Consider the following 21,050-nt stretch of genomic DNA (forward strand, 5'->3'; position numbering starts at 1 on the left):
TGATATTTTGTCAATAAACGGGTAAATAAAGGCAAATATGAATGAGCTTGCTCACTACTGTTGTTTCAAAATTAAACATATCAATTGGACGAAGCACCAAAATTACACACACCAAAATAAAATACATGCCTTTCAAGAAAAAAATGCCAAAATATCCCGACGCCAAAATTTCCCAATTTACGGTATTTGATTTAGCATACAGAACCACTGAAACACTGATGGACTGACTGACTGACAACTGGAAGGTAAGAAAATAAATACCCAGCCCTGCTACTTTGTAGTGATTTGTAGTATTGGATATAAATATATATGTGTAAATCATTAAAGATTCAGTGTACCTGATATAAAAATAAGGAGATGTGGTATGATTGCCAATGAGACAACGATCCACCAAAGTATACCTACCTGCATTGGATCAACATTTCCATCGTTTTTTATATCATAATGAAAACAAAATATATCAGCCATTTTAGTGTCTGGTTTATCATCTACTGGTTCTTTCAGAAGAGACTGTATCTCCTCATAGGTCCAAACACAAAATGCACCTTCTTTTTTCTCTGAAGCGCCATCTATTGGATAGGAATCAGCATCTTCTGCACTATAAAACCCACCTTCCTGTAAAGAAAAGAATTTGTTTGTATGACAAAAACATCCTGCTAACACCAAAATAGGAAATTTTTTTCTATTTTTGAAAGGTATTATTCCATATGTAATTCTACAAAATTAAAAATATTAAATATTTAAAATTTTACAAAGATCTCAAGGTTCAATTTTCATTAACTGGGAAATAATATCCATCATAGGACCATCAATATTAACATTTATTTTTCATCACCAAATTTGTCAACAAAACCAAAACAAATTAAGAAAATCATTATTATTCAAAAGAAGAAAATTTTTATTATTCAAAATACAACAAATTACACATCTTATTTCAATCAGTTCATTGATTTTTTTTTAATAAATAAAATTCGCAAGGGGTTCCGCTGAACTCAGTGTCTCGCCTGCTATTGCTGCTGTCAGTGTAAAAGTGATTTATTGAAGATTAGCTTCTGTCCAAGTTTAATAACAATCGATGAAGGTTTACAAACTTATCATGTCAAACAAATTTAATCCCAGACTGTCTGTAAATGTTAACTGTAAAAAACTAATACCCCGTTCACACTATGTCTTTTTAAACTGAGTTCGACCCAAATTAGTTAATCCAGGTTAAATTTAGGTAGTGTGAACACTTTAACCCGGGGCGAACCTGGATTAAAATTACCCTTCATTTTAGGTGGAGTTAATGTGGGGTGAACCCGGGTTAATTACCTCGCCTTCTATATGTGAACGCAAAGTGAAGTTAATGTGAGGTTGTTGCTATGGTGACATATGACGTTTGCTTAAATAGGTTTTCAATGTAACGTAATTATTGTGTGACATCACATATCGAATGACGTCATATAATGATATGTGACGTCACAGATGTCCAGCTACCGTATTTAGTGGGTCACGAATTATAACCATATTAAATTAGCGACAGCAAGAGGGATATAAGTGTATTCAGCTATGTTGAAAGACCTGCATAATGACAAATGACGAAACCAATAAGATTTCCGTCGCAAAATGGTGCAATTTGGATAAAGTGACGTTATTTGAAAACACGGAAAGTGGTTGATGTGGAACTCCTCCAAAGCGGTCAGTAGTGCGGTAAAAAATTTCAGACTTTAAAATATTGCATCCGTGATGAGAAAAAAAATGTAAATATGTACATTGGACAGATGCGGGTTACATATTTGGCGCTTACATTTCTATTTTTGTTGAGAGGGAAAATCCTAAACTGGTTTAATTTTTTATTAAGTGTGAACTGGGGTAATTCAATCTGATTAATTATCCCCGGTTCGACCCAGAGCAGATTTCATAGTGTAAACACGGTATAAGTCTATCTATCTGAAAAAAACTGAAAATGAAAAAAAATATATTTTCAAAAGTTTGCTTCAGACATTATCTCTTAATCATAAAAAAGCTTCTGCCAAAGCTTCATAAAATTCTATGAAGCTTTGACAAAGTAATTGACTTGTTTAACCCCAGACTGTATCAACTTAGTAACTATAAAAAAACTAAGTCCATTTATCAGTAAAATAAAGGAAAATGAAAATAAATATTTTCAAAATTTTGTTCTGGATACTCTATTTTGGTCATTATCAAGCTTCTGTCCAACTTCATAAAATTCCTTGACAGTTGACTGAAAAACTTTAACCTCAGACTGAATCTGAATGCTTATTTGTAAAAAAATGAAGTCCATTTATCAGTAAAATACGGAAAAATGAAAATAAATATCTTCAAAATTTTGCTTTGATTCTGTATTTTGGTTATAAACAAGCTTCTGTCCAAATTTCATAAAATTCCTTGAAGGTTTGACAAAGTTATTGATGATTGAAAAACTTTAACCTCAGACTGAATCTGAATGTTTATTTGTAAAAAAAAGTCCATTTATCAGTAAAATACGTAAGGGTTCTGCGGAACCCAGTGTCTTGCCTACTTTTGCAACAAAAGTCGCTGGCTCAACAAAAATGGGGAAAAAATTATTAAAATTTTCCTCTAGATACTATCTTTTGATTGTAAGAAGCTTCTGTCCAAGTTTGGTAAAAATCCAGGATGGTTAATGAATCTAATAAATGTTTTAAAAACTTTAACTGCAGACTGTATGTAATGTTAACTGGAAGAAAAACTAAGTCCATTTATAAGTAAAATACTGAAAAACAGGAAATAAATTTTTACAAAATTTCCTTCTAGATACTAGCTTTTGATCATAAACAAGCTTCTGTCAAAGTTTGGTACAAATCCAGGATAGTTTAAGAAAGTTGTTAAAATTTAAAAAACTTTAACCACAGAGTGAATTTAATTTTAACTGGCAGAAAAAATAAATACATTTACAAGTAAAATATGGATAAACAGGATTTTTTGTTTTTACAAAATTTACTTCTGGATACTATCTTATGATCATAAACAAGCTTCTGTCCAAGTTTGGTAGAAATCCAGGAGAGTTTAAGAAAGTTATTAAAATTTCAAAAACTTAACCACAGAGTGAATATTTGTGGACGCCGCCGACGATGACAGAATGTAGGATCACTATGTCTTGCTTTTGAAGTCGCAGGCTCGACAAAAATACGAAATAATGAAAATAAATACATTCAGTGTTTTTTTCCCTCCCATTATTAAACTATTGTTTACATAATTAAAAAAATGTCTTACAATTTGTAAATTGTAAATTTTTGTTTCAAGCATTACCATCAAATGTTGGCTGAGATCTAAGGCTGTATAAATACTGCTTTTTTATTTCAAAACATACTTGGTTATAAGTAGCACAAAAAAGTTTGACACTGCCACATTCGTGTGTGCCTGTCGGTAGCCTTATTTCAGTGGCTGTCCTTTGTTGCTGTCTCTCATATATGTTTTTTGTTTATTGTTGTGTCATAAATCAGGTCGTTGAATTTCTCTGTTCAATTGTTTCACATTTTGTCATGTCAGAGCCTTTTATAGCTAACTATACAGTATGGGTTTTGCTAATTGTTGAAGGATGAACCTTGACCAATACATACTTACATCCAGGTCATTTGGACTCTGGGGGATAGTTGTCTCATTGGCAATCATTTCACATCTCCTTATTTTTATATCTACAGGATATTTTACATTAAATCCTGATTGTTAACTTACAGGACTTTGTAAATCTCTAGTCACATATTCCACTATATCTCTGGCAACATCAGCAAACATTTCATCTTTTGTTATCTGTAATCAAATTCATCTTTCTGTTTTAAATTACAAAAGCATTCAAACTAAATAGATCCCTCTAAAATATCTAAAAGATTTATCTGCCATTCAAAAATATAAATAAAAAAAGATGGCACATACCAAAAAAAAATACATTTGTGATCATCATGAATTCAATTAAGAATTCCAGTGTTTTAAATTAAAACAAGAAATGATTGTAACAGGATGCTGTTACGAAGTCTCCCAAATGAAGCTCCCATAATTCGTAATTCCAAGGGTCGCCTGACATTGGGCAAAGTCCAGTGAAAATTGGTTTGGTCCAGTAAAGTTATATGCATTAGTGATGCCTGGGGACTAACCCTGTATATCATTCAAATCATCTTGGCATGACAAACCAGAATATATATGGTTTAGGGGTGGGGATCTCGACCATTTTCAAGATACTAGAACATTGGAGGTGGGGTGAACCCCTGGGGACTGACCCTATACGTCATTCAAATGTTCGAGACATGACGAACAGGAATATATATGGTTTAGGGGTGGGGATCTCAACCATTTACAAGATATTAGAACTTTCTCAAATGGCAGGGGGTCGGGATGACCCCTCGGGACTAACCCTGTATATCATTCAAACTATCTTCGCATGACAAACCAGAATATATATGGTTTAGGGGTAGGGATCTTGACCATTTACCACATACTAGAACATTTGGGGGTGGGGGAACCCATGGGGACTGACCCTATACGTCATTCAAATGTTTGAGACATGACGAACAGGAATATATATGGTTTAGGGGTGGGGATCTCGACCATTTACAAGATATTAGAACATTGGGGGTGGGGGAAACCCCTGGGGACGGACCCGATATGTCATTCAAATTTTCGAGACATGACCAACAGGAATATATATGGTTTAGGGGTGGGGATCTCGACCATTTACAAGATATTAGAACTTTCTCAAATGGCAGGGGGTCGGGATGACCGCTGGGGACTAACCCTGTATATCATTCAAACCATCTTAGCATGACAAACCAGAATATATATGGTTTAGGGGTGGGGATCTTGACCACTTACATGATATTAGAACTTTCTTAAATGGCAGGGGGTGGGGATGACCCCTGGGGACTTACCCTGTAATTCATTTAATGTGCTTTATTATTTAGAACATTTTCAATAAAAAAGATTGTGTCTATCACAAACGGTTTTCAATTTATAATCATTTGAAAATTTAAAAAAATAAAATCCCATAGGGTTCTATAGTAAAACCCTCCTTTCTTTTTGCCCCTCAAAGTACCACTTTATAAACCCCATTGCACAAACAAAACCCTGATTGCACCACTAGACATGTTAGTCTAACATATTGTGAAACCCTAAGTTAATCTGACAAGTGGTTTTGGAGAACGGGTGCGGACAAGTTCAAATTTAAAAGCGGCGGAAGAGGAAGAAGAAGAAGAATAATAACTAGATTTGCCATTGCAAGCAATAGCGGATGGCAATCTTCCCCCATTGCCAGGCGAGCGGCAGCCATTTAGAAAATTCCAAAGTCAAAGAGGGCACCTACACATGCAAATTATCAATTTTGTAAAGTTTCAATAAGTTTGGAGCATTTTGAAATTTTGGACATTTTTGCTGTTTCCATGGTTACGGCGGCCATTTTGAAAATTCCAACTGCAAAATGCAATTCTGCCTATGCCAATTACCATTTCTGTAAAGTTTCATCCAGTTTGCAGCATTTTTGGACATTTTTGCTGTTTCCATGGTTACAGTGGATAATTCCAAAATTCTAAAAGCAGACATCTCATTGCCACATTTCATGTTATATATCAATACAGTTTCACTGACTTTGGTGAAATACTCTTTAAGAAAATGCTGATTTTATGCATTTTCCCATAGGGTCAATGTAAAACTTGCCCCATGTTTCCATGACAACGGCGGCCATTTTGGACTATCCAAATATTGTCTTGACATCTTAGCATACTTGGTAACATTTTCATAAAGTTTCATCCAGTTGGGTCTTATAACGAAATAGTTAGAATTTTTGATTTTTTAGCTGTTTCCATGGTAACGGTAGCCATTTTGAAAATTCCAAAGTCAAACTGCAAATCAGACATGCCAGTTAACATTCCTGTGGAGTTTCTTCCAATTTGGAACACTTTGATTTTTTTCGCATTTTTGCTGTTTCCATGGAAACGGCGGCCATTTTTTACCATTCCATAGCAAGGTGCACAACTTTACATGGGGGTCCTCATTATAGTAGAGTTCCATCAACATCGGTCCATTGGATTCCAAGAACTCGCGCAGACAAAATGTGTGGAAGAAAAATAAGAAAAAAAAGAAACGTAGAATAACAGTATGTCACCCCAACTCCGTTGAGGGTGCCATAATAATTAAAAACCAATTGTTCAGAGAACAATGGAAGGTCTTTCAACAAAAAAACATGTATTTTAATATGAAAATAGTAAAATTCGTTTTAAAATGTCATTTCCAGCTTCAAATGATAGCTTATTGTACACTGATTCCAAAAATATATGGTTTCTATACAATATTTTTTAAATAAGGGAGATAATTTGTTACTTCCGGTTTGAAAAATGTTACTTCCGGTATTATTCAAACTTTTAATTGACACTGATACCAAATATATCTGGTTCTATAAACTTTTACATTAATTAAGTACAAAAAATCTAGAATGTCAATTTAACCTATGACCTTGTGCTCAATTTCAAGGTCATCAACCAAGGACCTAAAATCAAAAGACCCTAGGACTTAATTATATTTGGTTCATGAGTTATATCACCATATGCATATTTTTAAATAAAAGAGGGGAGAAAACTCAAATTTGATGTAAGCATACCCTTTAAACCGATATGTATGTGTTACAACATGTCGCAACTAACAATAAAGTAAAAATATGTTGTCGATATCTTATATCGTGTTTGAAAAGAGGTGAAAATAAGCCAAAATCCAAATTTAAATATGACCTTGACCTTTGACCTTGACCCTATTTTCTTTTTTTTTGGACCAAGGACCTCAAATCAAAAGACCCTAGGTCCCTATCACTTATGCTTTACCAATTACAATTGCATTTTACTTATTTTAAATACAGAAGGGGAAATAACTCTCATATGGAGTTTCTGGCCATGGACCGCTTCGGTCTAAATTACTTTTAAGATCCTGAGGATATAACGAACAAACTGGAGACATAAATTTGTCATAATCTTTTACGGTTGCGAAGGAGATGCGTACACAAGAAAAACAGTGTTTGGGGAGATAACTCTTACAATAAAAAGTATTCGGCTAAACAGGGTCAGTTTCAAAATCGCAATAACTGTTCAATATCATACACAAAAAATCTAAGCGACATCTTGCGAAACAAAAAAGCACCGTCAGAAAAAAGTGGTCGAGGAAGAAAAAAATAATAATAATAATTAGAAGAAGAAAACCAATAGGTCTTTCCACAGAAAAGTGGAAAGACCTAATAAGAACTGAGCAAAAACAATAAGTCTTCCCAAACTTCGTTTTGGAGACTTAATTAACAATATAAGAAATTTATGGACCATGACCAATGGTTTATACTATAAATACAGAAACTATTGCATGCATTTATTATTGAGATTTTTAAAGAATGGACAAAAATGCTAAATCAGTTTGTATTAGATATCAGAATGTGAGTTCATATAATTGCGATATTCACCAAGTCGCAGTATTCGCATTAATAAAAACCTCGCAATAATTTCTGAAATAACAGTACAACAAAATAAGAATACATTCAAAATTAGTACAAAACAATATACATAGTATAAAATAAAATGCTCCTCTGGGGCGCAGCTTGATACGACCGCAGAGGTCGAAACCTGAACAGTTGGCGCAAGTATGGACACAACATTCAAGCTTGATACAGCACTGAATTTGGATTGTAATTAAATATTTGACACAGCATAGGTTTCTGACACAGAATGAAAGTGGTCTAAGAACTTAAAAAATTTCAATTTACCTATTCAAACCATATCATTATTATTTGCTTTTATATATAAATCAGAAATAACCAATTTAAAATGGTAAATTTTAAACAAAAAAAAGGAAACCCCCCCCCCAATTTTTTGAACCCCCTTATGATTCATCACCCCCAAACTCAATCCCAGCCTTCCCTTTGTGGTATGGTACCTTGCAGCACAATTTCAGAGAGATCCATACACTTGAACACAAGTTATTGTCTGGAAACTAGAAAAATGCTTATTTTTGGCCCCTTTTTGGCCCCTAATTCCTACAATTTTTGGGCAATTACCCCAAAACTCAATTCCAGCTTTCCCTGTGTGATATGGAACATTGTAGTACAATTTCATAAAGATCCATACACTTACACACAAGTTATTGTCATGAAACTAGAAAAATGCTTGTTTTTTTCCCCTTTTTGGCCCTTAATTCCTAAAATTTGGAGGCAATTACCCCCAAAATCAATCCCAGCATTCCCTTTGTGATATGGAACCTTGTGATACAATTTCAGAGAGATCCATAGACTTACACACAAGTTATTGTAATGAAACTAGAAAAATGCTTGTTTTTTGCCCCTTTTTGGCCCCTAATTCCTAAAATTTGGAGGCAATTACCCCCAAAATCAATCCCAGCATTCCCTTTGTGATATGGAACCTTGTGGTACAATGTCAGAGAGATCCATACACTTACACACAAGTTATGTCTGGAAGTTACAAAAATGCTTATTTTTGGCCCCTTTTTGGCCCCTAATTCCTTAACTGTTGGTACCATAACCCCCAAAATCAATCCCAACCTTCCTTTTGTGGTATAGAACCTTATGGTAAAATTTCATTGAGATCCATTCACTTAAACTAAAGTTAGAGTGCGAAAACTAATGTGTCTTCGGACGACGACGACGTCGCCGACGCCAACGTCATACCAATATACGACCACAAAAATTTGTTTGCGGTCGTATAAAAAACAGTACCCATAAAACTGATATATCACTAAATGCATATGGAAACAGGTATCACTTACTACATTTGTTTATTTTTAACCCAGATTTTTAGGTCTTTCCAGTATACATACCTGATAAGCTGTGGCATAAGCTACCAACAACTGTCCTTGATCATACAACATTTTCTCAAAGTGTGGCACATGCCAATTTGTGTCTGTAGAGTATCTATGAAAGCCCTGTCAATAAACTCATCATCAATATCAAATAAAAAATGAAAACAACACGTTATACATTTCATGCGTCCGAAGCGCTTTTCTGGATTTACCTTCATCAAGAACGCTCAATGCCAAATATTTGAAAGCCAAGGATGTATAAGAACCGAAATAGTTGAAGAGCTATATGATAAAAAAGAACCCCAAAAATAGCCAAATCCATCTAAGGTCAACTTTGCCTGAGGAGTTGAAAACTTATTTTCAAAATAATTTCAAAATTTGTAAACGGACACATAATAATAATGGGATTTTGTGACCAATTATTTTTTTTCACATTCCCTCTAAAGCTTTTTTAAAAATACTGATTTTAAAAGCTTGAAAAAATTTATATTCCCATTGTATACTTTTTATCATTGTGTTATTATCATGGTAATTGTTTAACAGGATATTCAATTTATTTAACCTTAATGACAGGCTTAATTGAAAACATGTGCAAATTCTATTCAAGGAAAAGGTCTGATATAAAGGCCAATTTTTGTCATCTGAAAAATGTACAATGTATAAGGATTGAAAGAAAAGATGCACAAATTTTATAGAACTCACTCACAACAAGTCCTGAAAAAAACTATCATTAAATTATCGTTACCTCAAGGAGCTCATTTCTATGTACAACATGTGGTCTAGAAAACTAACCACATTTTGTGCCTGTACCAAGTCAGGCTATAGATCTGAACCACAAGTTGGTTATTGTTTGTGTTTTGTTTGTACATTTATTTTCTCGGTGGAGTTGGCAGTAGGTGGTTGGGGTGGTCTGTTGCATTGTCTAAAATGTTTTAGACAGATGAACTAAAAATATCATATAACGATTTTTTCCTTTTAAAATTATAGATACTGCTTCCAAAATTGCTTTAAAAACAAAGGAAAATCTTACATTAGAAAAATGATCATTATATTTCCCCCTTTGAAATATCAGTGTGGAAATGTAAGTTATTATTATCTGAGTAATAAATTGTTTTTATTATGAATTAAAAAATGCTTTAGAAACATAACCATTAATTCCTATGTTTCAATGTTGATGAGTGGCCTTGATGGCCAAGTGGTGTAACTAGTTCAAATACTGTTATCACTAGCCTGTCAACACTAAGGTTGTGAGTTTGAACCCTGTATGTGACAGGTGTGTTCAACTCCAATCTTAATTGACTAGGATTGTCAGTTTTTCTCCCCAAGATTGGTGGTTCTCTCTGGGCACTCTGGCTTCCTCCATCGATAAAAACTAGTCACCACAAAATAATTTTGAAAGTGGCATTAAACACCAAAAATCTATCAATGTTTATGAAGGAAATTTTTATCACAAATTTCTGCTTTGAAAATTGCTTCATAACCAAATGAAAAACTTACTTTTGAAACATGATCATTAATTCCACCTCTAGCCATAAACCTAAGTGTCTGCAGACTCATCTCTAATGCTGTTTTACCAACTTCACTGTTAGGGTCTGTGGCATACAAATGGAACAGGAAATTCAAATTCACTGAAACAAAAACATACTTATATTAATTATTAACAAATATATATTTTTTTATTATTGTCAATTTGATTACTAACCCCATTACTACTCCTATTTTATAGGCAAACTTCGTCCAGGTGACTTGCTAAATACCTGCTCTCGCCAGACATTAAATCAAGTATGTTTAAAACTGATATGTGTACCTAGAAGTTCAAAACTCTACCTTTTAGGAGGTCAAAAAAGAATGTAAGACGCAGGCAAACAAAGAAAAACAAAAAAGACATTGGCCAAAGGAAAAAAAACAAACTGAGCTATGAATCTTATGTTTTGTTAGACCTGCTCCATCACTTAAGGATAGTTTTTTATATATATAGAATACCTGGCTGGGGAAATTTGGGTGCTTTACCGAACCCTCCTAGTTCTTCATCATATGACTTTTGTAACATTTGATAACATTTAGAGGCACTTTCTCTTCCAGGATGTCCTAAATCAGCTGTCCCCGCTATTAATGTACCATTCATCAATGCATCCAATATAGCTGTTCCTTGATGATCTATCAGCTCTCTCTTCTCCTTCCACTAACAAAAATATACCATCAATTAGAACTCAAAACTCAGAATTGTCTCCCTTAAAAGAGTTGAATTTTTTGTTGGCTAATCTTTATATTTCATGAATACTATTAAAGATTTATAATAATTAACAAAATAAAGATACACATTAATATAATATAATACTCTCAAAATTTTAAATGCATTTTTTTATTTTTGCATATCCTATCCAGTTGCAATTTTTTGCAATAACATAATCAAAACATTGCAAAAATTTCTGAATTTAAAGTTACCTAAAAGTTTCTAGTTGTCAACTTGTTTTTGTCAGTATTTTTCAAATCTGACATGAAATAACCATATTGAAAATTTTTCAAAAATATTATTAACTAATAATCATGTTAATTATGTAGTGAAACAAAAATAAAATATCCGCTTATAAACATATAAGATGTAGTGTTACCTGTTCTGCAATCTTTTTCAGAATACTCTTAAACCCTGGTCTGCCATAATATCTATCATCAGGAGGGAAATATGTTCCTCCAACAATAGGCTTCAAATCTGGTGTCAACCAAACACTCATAGGCCATCCCCCACCCCCACTTGTGGCCTAAAAACAAACACAATATAATGTTACCAAACACTTATAGGCCATCCTCCACCTCCATTGGTGGCATGAAAACAGACACCATATAATGTAACCAAATACTTGTAGGCCATCCCCCATTCCCACTTGTGGCCTAAAAACAGACACAATATAATGTTACCAAACACTTATAGGCCATCCCCACCCCCACTTGTGGCCTAAAAACAGACACAATATAATGTAACCAAATACTTGTAGGTCATCCCCCATTCCCACTTGTGGCCTGAAAACAGACACAATATAATGTTACCAAACACTCATAGGACATGTAGGCCATCCCCTATTCCCACTTGTGGCCTAAAAACAGACACAATATAATGTTACCAAACACTTATAGGCCATCCCCACCCTCACTTGTGGCCTAAAAACAGACACAATATAATGTTACCAAACACTCATAAGCCATCCTCCATTCCCATTTGTGGCCTAAAAACAGACACAATATAATGTTACCAAACACTTATAGGCCATCCTCCAACCCACTTGTGGCCTAAAAACAGACACCATATAATGTTACCAAACACTCATAGCCCATCCTCGAACCCACTTGTGGCCTAAAAACAGACACCATATAATGTTACCAAACACTCATAAGCCATCCTCCACTTGTGGCCTAAAAACAGACAACATATAATGTTACCAAACACTCATAAGCCATCCTCCACCCCCACTTGTGGCCTAAAAACAGACACCATATAATGTTACCAAACACTCATAAGCCATCCTCCACCCCCACTTGAAAGTCAGTAACTTGTTGTTATGTACCTTTTTCTGTGTTTTTCAATGTACAATTGTAGTGTTATCAACATCTCACAAAAAATAAACCTAAACCTGTACTTTTGACTGTTTTGAACAAGTTGCATAAAGTTTGGACCTTTGCTCGGTGTTGAAGGCCTCACTGTAACTTTGAGGTGAAGAACAACAATAAAGCACTGTTTCTTTGCTTTGAATTTTGTCAGTTGGGTGTAGAGATTCAATGTTTGGAATTAGTACTTGTCCTTTCTTGTTTAATAACAATGCAATGCATGGGAAACCTTGAATCTATAAATATCTCAAGTGCATTCAGGAATTAAAACTTCTAAAAAATCTCATAAATTAGAATGTTGAACCTTCAAAACATTTTCACTGCACTATAGTTGAAGAGATGCTGACATCAATTCCGAGTTTTACAATCACAAATGCAGTTTTACTGGCTACTGGTCTCCTAAACAGATAATTGTGACTTTGCAGCCCCAATTGATGCTGCAATTCTTTTAAACTGCAGTACTTTTATTCCTACTCTAATGCAGAACAAATAGTTATAATACATTAGACCTTGAAAAAATGTATAAATTCAAATAAAATAACATTCCATGAAACTTCATGAATGATTTTGCCACATAAATGTAATGAAAAAATGTATTCTATAAAAATGAACACTTTCAAACTATTCAAATTTAGATATCAAGAGTTCATTAAAACAGAGAATTACCCACACAAAGATTGTATAGTTATTTCATGCACAGCTACCTGTACAGATGTCATATACACTTTATAGACATTTACATGTAATCACCCACACAAAGATTGTATAGTTATTTCATGCACAGCTAGCTGTACAGATGTCATATACACTTCATACACATTTACATGTAATTTCCCAAACTAACCTTGTAAAGCTAATTCAAAATGTTCAATACAGTAAACAATTACCTGTACAAAGGTCATGTACACTTTATCCACATCTGGTCTTTCTTCTCTGTCCACCTTTATACAAACAAAATCATCATTGAGAATCTTGCCAACTTCTTCATTTTCAAATGATTCCCTTTCCATAACATGGCACCAATGACATGTAGAGTAACCAACAGATAAAAATATCGGTTTGTTTTCTGTTTTGGCTTTGGTAAAAGCTTCTTGTCCCCATGGATACCTTAAATAATATTGAAAAAAAAGAATTCACAACAGTTTCATATCAAGGTGTCATACCACCAAATTCAAAACGCCTATATATTCACCACATTTTTCAGTTTTTCAAAGCTCTTTTAATTTTTTTACCTTAATTTCAACATCATGAGAACCATATTTATCCTGATTTGTACATCTATCACCTGTAGTGACACATGATGTTCCATATGTTACCTACCACAGTTCATCTACACATATAACTGGACAAAGTTTTGTGGATGTATCTGATCCAGAATGGTTGGTAAATCCAGAGAAATGACATTGAAAAGAAAACATATTTATCCTGTTTATCTTGATTTAACATTGAAAACATTAGGATTCTAGTGATTCCATCATGTCCATCATCATTAACAATAACTCAGAGCCTGAGGTGCATCATATTAGTCAACAACACTAACATATCTGCCCACTTTTCAAAATCTACATGGGGGATTTTAAGCGCAAGAGGACCTTATGCTCCTCTTATATTGTCATAAGTGTTCTTAATCTACTACTTTATTGTTTGAATGTGTATATATGTGCTTAAATACCCTGATAACTCATTTGAATACCTGTTCTGATGTGTTCTGTTTATATAATAAAGAATTTCAAAATTCAGGTCACACTTCTCATGGGGATATCCCCCATAAATCGGGATAGTTGGCAGGTCTGCACTAAACATGTAATCTTATTGTTATTTTCTAATATTTTCCTTTAATTTTTCATACCATGCTACTCCAGTGATATGGGTTTTATCTCAGTGGAGTAGAAAGAGAATGTATGACTTTATGAGCCTACGTCATTGATGTTGCCAAGGAAAACGGTAATAAACAGGAAATAAATGGTCTCTAAAACTTGAGGATGTTCTTGGCAGATGGCTACATTTCATCTCAGGGCTATCGCCCTTTGCTGTGATTGTAGCTGAGAAACACCCTCTCTTTTGAAATACCATCAATGATCTATATTTATATCTAATACCATCAATGATCTATATTTATATCTAATACCATCAATGATCTATATTTATATCTAATACCATCAATGATCTATATTTATGTCTAATACCATCAATGATCTATATTTATATCTAATACCATCAATGATCTATATTTATATCTAATACCATCAATGATCTATATTTATATCTAATACCATCAATGATCTATATTTATATCTAATACCTTACCAGTTAACAGGATTAGAAGCATGTTGTAACAAGTAAGGAGATTTCTCTTTGGCAAGACGATTTCTAAACTTTCCACTATCAGAAGATGCCATTCTGGTAAAGGTTTGGAAATAAGTCCCTCTCCTGTAATAAATAAAAATATTACATTAAGGACAGCACAAATTATAGATTTACTTATTGTTGTAAAAATAGAATTAATTACATTTATCACTAATAAATAAGAAAACATATAAATTGTCAGGCTATGCATCTCATGCTATGCTAATACTTAAACCTTGTTTATATACATGCAGTCTTTTCCACAAAACATCAGCCATGTTGACCAAGTTGGCTCATCAGAATTAAGAATTGTTTCTTTACCTATATTAAATCCCAATTAAAAGGATTTCTATCTCTGTAAAAGGGCCTCCACTAATGCCTGCAAAATTAAAGTTTCTCTTCAGAGATGATAAAAATCAGATATTGGTAATTGGTTCAGACCGTGTAACGTTGTCTTAATCAGGTTACATGATACACTAGTTGTATGGTAAAACTAAGATACATGATACACTAGTTGTATAGTAAAACCAAGATACACGATACACTAGTTGTATAGTAAAACCATTACATGAAACCATGATACATGATACACTAGTTGTATAGTAAAACCAAGATACATGATACACTAGTTGTATGGTAAAACCAAGACCCATGATACACTAGTTGTATAGTAAAACCAAGATACATGATACACTAGTTGTATGGTAAAACCAAGATACATGACACACAAGTTGTATGGTAAAACCATGATGCATGATACACTAGTTGTATGGTAAAACCAAGATACATGATACACTAGTCATGCTAGTTGTATGGTAAAACCAAGATACATGATACACTAGTTGTATAGTAAAACCAAGATACATGATACACTAGTTGTATAGTAAAACTAAGATACATGATACACTAGTTGTATAGTAAAAATCCAGAATATTTTCAGCGTATTAAACAATTATTAAAAAGGGGTCTTTTTCTTTTGACTAATCTAATGAGACTACCTGATGAATAAAAAACTATCATCGATGATTTCAAGTTTGTTATGCTTGCAAGTTCGTGACATTTGGGGATTTCCACTTTATTTGTGACATCATGCATAAGTATTTATCATCGGCAACATGCTACTTCAAAAAAACTTAACCAGATATTTTGCAATGCATTTTTACTAATATCAGCTTGAAAAAGAGAAATTGTGTATGTTCTTGCATATTATTTGTTTAAACATCTATTTCCACAATGACTGTTTTACTCCTATCCTAGAATTTTGTGGAATTCTTGGGAAAATCCTTTCAGCAATGTTATTGACATCATCTATTTTTAGGTTATGTGGTGCTCTTTTTCTTTTTTTAAGGCCAAGAGTATTATTTTTTAAAGTTTGTATGTGAGCAGATTTTTTAAGACCAGAAAATGATTAGATATATTTTGATAAAACAAAACCTACGGAATATTGGCTCATAAAATAAATTTAATCCTATGGCATTGAATGCAAATTAAATTAAAAAATACTTTGATGCATTAATGACATTGTGACATCGTTGTAGTTAGCTTGAACGTGTTTAAATCTATAACTCTAGACTTTCCAATTGACCATTGAAAGTCACATTTTAAGATTAGAATAATTGTCATGATTGTTGTAGGGAGAATAAACTAGAGGCTCTCAAGAGCCTGTGTCGCTCTACTTTGGTTTTAGAAATCATGTAAAGATAGATAAAAATCATAACAGATACCCAAATAATGATTGAGGCCAAATTTTGATTAATATTGGTCCCGTTATTTAATAAAATATCCTGGTGGCCATCTTGAACAGTAAATCGGCAACAAAGTAGCAACACTTGGTCAGCACTTCATAAGGAACATTCATGCCATGTTTGGTTTCATTCCATTCAGTGGTACTCTAAAAGAAGACATTTGTATGTATTTCCCATAGGGTCCTATGTTAAACTAAGCCCCCCCCCCCCTAGCGGCCATCTTGGATGATGGATCGACTGCAAAGTAACAACACTTGGTCAGCAACTCATAAGGAACATTCATGCCATGTTTGGTTCAATTCCATTCAGTGGTTCTCTAAAAGAAGACAATTGTATGTATTTCCCATAGGGTCCTATGTTAAACTAAGTCCCCCGCTGTCGGCCATCTTGGATGATGGATCGGCTACAAAGTAACAACACTTGGTCAGCATCTCATAAGGAAGATTCATGCCATGTTTGGTTTCATTCCATTCAGCGGTTCTCTAAAAGAAGACATTTGTATGTATTTCCCATAGGGTCCTATGTTAAACTAAGTCCCCCACTGGCGGCCATCTTGGATGATGGATCGGCTACAATGTAACAACACTTGGTCAGAACCTCATAAGGGACATTCATGCCATGTTTGGTTTCATTCCATTCAGTGGTTCTCTAAAAGAAGACATTTGTATGTATTTCCCATAGGGTCCTATGTTAAACTAAGTCCCCTGCTGGCGGCCATCTTGGATGATGGACCGACTGCAAAGTAACAACACTTGGTCAGCATCTCATAAGGAACATTCATGCCATGTTTGGTTCCATTCCATTCAGTGGTTCTCTAAAAGAAGACATTTTTATGTATTTCCCATAGGGTCCTATGTTAAACTAAGTCCCCCGCTGGCGGCCATCTTGGATGATGGATCGGCTACAAAGTAACAACACTTGGTCAGCACCTCATAAGGAACATTCATGCCATGTTTGGTTTCATTCCATTCAGTGGTTCTCTAGAAGAAGTTCAAAATGTAAAAAGTTAACGCCGACGACGACGGACGACGCCGGACGACGGACGATGGACGCCAAGTGATGAGAAAAGCTCACTTGGCCCTTCGGGCCAGGTGAGCTAAAAAGTTAGTATGCCCCAATTTCTCTTTTTTCGAGATATTCATTTGTTACTTGATCTCAAATTTATTCTGTAATGTTCAAATACATAATACAATAGACCTGACCTATACATTGTTGCACATGTGCAAAAGCCAACGTCCAAGCCAAAGGTCACAAACTTATAAGCATGTCGACTTATTTTATGGAATCGGGTCTCAATACGAAACATAGACAGATTGACCATGTTTCTGAAGCTATTCATCGATAAAGTGTATCAGACTGTTTGCAAATAAGAAAAGAATATTTACATTCACAGTGAATAATAGCTGCTCCAAGGTTGTGATTTTTTGTGTCCGTTTGGAGTTAGGGTAACGAACTTCCAATCATTGAGGATATAACAATGTATGGCATCCTAATAATACATGCATAAGCAATATCAAAATTCTGGAATATAGTTACATGTGATGATATCATCATCTAGGCTAGGCAGGTGTTACCTGTGAAAGAAGACAAAGTCCTATTATTATTTTCAGATAACCAAATTTTCTGGTAATTGTATGCTTCACAACAGTGCAGCCTCCATCACCAGGGTAATAAGCAAATTGTTCATAAATGTCATATGAACATGACGAAAACAGCATCACTCTAAAATCAATACTGAAGATAATATAATGGCTTTGGACAAGGTACGTGTATCCATACATACAGATTTCCTGTGGCAGGGGTCACCACACTTCAAAGCTTTAGAGGGAAGTGACATGTCCCTGTAATATGACTGTCGTCGTACAATTCTATAAATTTGAGCTTTCTATTTGCACACGTCTTTTATATTACCTATATAAATGTGTAAGTAAAAACTTATTCATTGGGATTCATTTCTGACAGCTGACAGCGAAGAAGATGGAATGGGGAAAGAAACGACATTTCGACATCTGGTAAAAACTGTTCCCGTAATATGAAAGTATCGCCTTTAATGGAGTACCTAAATCTCTTCATTAATCATCAAGGCGTATATTTCACATGTACCGGTATGTGAAGTTAGCGACCGGTTCTTTATTCGATTTTAGATATTCAATATCATACTAGGCTCCAGCATCCGGTTCAATTTTTTTTTTTTTTTTTTTAGTAAAACGTAATGAAAACTTGATATTTACAAGAATTCTTAAAATCATAACCATCATTAAAAAAAGTAGATATGAAGGGGGAAAACTATTAGAAATTTTATATCTGATTCCATATTTTTATTACAAGAAAGTGTATGTAATCAAGAACCGTGAAGCTGCATTGATTGTTCTACAGAGCTACAATCATGAATCGATTTGCATGCACCAACATAAATCAAAGGCAACTGTAGTATACCAATGTCCAATTCTTATCATGACATTGTTACTGATTTGCATTACTGATAATACTTGAATGGCAGTACTGAGACACCTATCAACACATCTGTTTCATTCCGTATGGATTTCATGCAATTCCCTCGCGAATCTCTTGTATTATATGTCTCTGCCTCAATTATATATCTTAATATGTATGTAAAAATTGGTTTTAAGAGTTTTTAACATCGGGTTTCTACTAACGGTTTATCTAAGACTCCTATTAAATTCTCCTTGATATCTTTTAGATTTAATTTTCACATGCATGGATTCTTCTTAGACATACTTTATATTTTTCAATGAATAAGTCAGTTTTTTCCTTCTTTTGAAAATCGTGTATCTTAGATATTTGACACAATTCAATTATACAGTTTGCCTATGTATTTCCTTTGGTTTTGATGTTCTCAAAAGATTTATATCTATGGCTTATCAAACTTAGGTCACGTGCGAATCTAATGAAGTTAATAACAGAGACGCGTGTTGTTTAGATTGAAATTAACTGTTTAACTGTTGAACTGATTTACTACAACGGGGTAGGTACCGCATCTGGTGTACTATCAATCGCTATATGGATATAATCCGCTTTGTAGCCAGTTCTTTGGTTTTGTAATCAATTAAACGATACATTTTGTTTTATTTATAGTAATGATGCAACTTCTTTATTCAAAATTGACATTAAACTATAAACTTCTTATCTAACAAAGTTTGTCAATTTCTATCCCATCGAACCTGAAATAAAGGATACAATATATCTAGAACAGTCAATGAGGGTTGGTTGAGAACAAAACATTACGACAACAGAGATGAGTTCAGCTTTCCAATTGTGAACTTTCCATTTTTTATGTAGCAACATTCCAACAGCGTCTTGATATGAAGTTTATATCTTCCAGGTGATACGATATACCAGAGCTTGCATTTCCCATCATGATTTCCTTGATAGAGGGTTTCTGTTTAAAAGGAAGCTTTTAAACCAAGAGTTCCAAGTGTAGAAGTGAAATCCACCCCTTCGAAAATTTTACGGACGCCATCGGATATGTTTCAATTGGCGCCAGTCGTCCTTTCCTCAAAAATGATCTACCGATTTAGATAATCACCGGGATTGTACTTATACGAGCAACACGACGGGTGCCACATGTGGAGTAGGATCTGCTAACCTTTACGGAGGAACTGAGATCGCCCCGGCTTTTGATGGGGTTCATGTTACTCAGTCTTTAGTTTCTTTGTTGTGTTGTATACTGTTATTTGTCCTTTGGTCGTTTTTCAGATTTTTGACATTGCGTTGTCAGTTAGTTTTTGAATTATGAGTTTGACTATCCGCTTGGTATCGTTCGCCTTCTATAAAGTTTTAGTTTGATCTTTGAATTTTGTCTGTGTAGGTAATAACACCTACACCCTGTCGATAATTATATATTGGCATTGAAAAGGAAATACTTTTCTCAGACTGCTCATGACGTCTTCACACTGAACCAGCTTTCAGTAACTGCGAGAACCCAAAGATCGGTATTTTGTGTCTTTCGCCATTTATAGTTATTAAATTTCCTGCTTAGTAACGATCTATACGTTGAGCCTCTTCCAACTGATTTTGATATGTGTTATTCTATGTTGGAATGTTACACATCTGTCCAAGTAAGCAGGATGGAGATGCTGGGAGCTTACGAAAATGTTTTATATCGCTTCATTTTATATTTGCCTGTAATCTATTTGTAATTGTTTTTGTAACGAATGTAACGAACGAACGAACGAACGATTGAATGTATAAAATGAATGAATTTATCAAATTGTAATGAACAAATTATGTATAATAGTGAATAAAAAAGATCGAAAGGACAGACAAGGAATAAAATAAAAACAAAAAAAGAACAATAAACTAGTAAATCAACCAATGTTAAAACATGATAAAAATTGACTATCATGGTTAGCAAAAATATATCTGCGTTGAAATAAAGAAGCCACGATTTCAATTTATCGATCAAACCAAATGTGTTACTGCTTCCGTTCTTGTTTTACTGCAAAAGACCCAAAAATAGTTTTTAAAAGTATATACACGGTTTTCAAGATCATATTAATATATTTTTTGGTAAAATAATCCCTTCATTCAATGGTTGTGAATTGT

At 34.0% G+C, this 21,050-nt stretch overlaps 1 protein-coding gene across 1 annotated transcript in view; it reads right to left on the reverse strand.

Annotated features, from left to right (window-relative positions):
• LOC127709206 (spermatogenesis-associated protein 20-like) overlaps window positions 1-18,489 on the reverse strand; it is a 35,965-nt gene extending 17,476 nt beyond the window's left edge. Inside the window, exons 1-9 of the mRNA XM_052214605.1 lie at window positions 18,396-18,489; window positions 14,701-14,823; window positions 13,281-13,500; window positions 11,406-11,552; window positions 10,777-10,975; window positions 10,291-10,421; window positions 8,812-8,916; window positions 3,697-3,771; window positions 406-615 (exon numbers count right to left, since the gene is read on the reverse strand). Coding sequence (XP_052070565.1) covers window positions 406-615; window positions 3,697-3,771; window positions 8,812-8,916; window positions 10,291-10,421; window positions 10,777-10,975; window positions 11,406-11,552; window positions 13,281-13,500; window positions 14,701-14,823; window positions 18,396-18,427 — 1,242 coding nt within the window. The 5' untranslated portion in view covers window positions 18,428-18,489. The remainder of the gene's footprint in view (window positions 1-405; window positions 616-3,696; window positions 3,772-8,811; window positions 8,917-10,290; window positions 10,422-10,776; window positions 10,976-11,405; window positions 11,553-13,280; window positions 13,501-14,700; window positions 14,824-18,395) is intronic.
• Between the last annotated feature and the right edge of the window lie 2,561 nt (window positions 18,490-21,050).

Source organism: Mytilus californianus, unplaced genomic scaffold (genome assembly GCF_021869535.1).
Source record: "Mytilus californianus isolate M0D057914Y unplaced genomic scaffold, xbMytCali1.0.p SCAF_7, whole genome shotgun sequence".
Classification (NCBI taxonomy): Eukaryota; Metazoa; Mollusca; class Bivalvia; order Mytilida; family Mytilidae; genus Mytilus; species Mytilus californianus.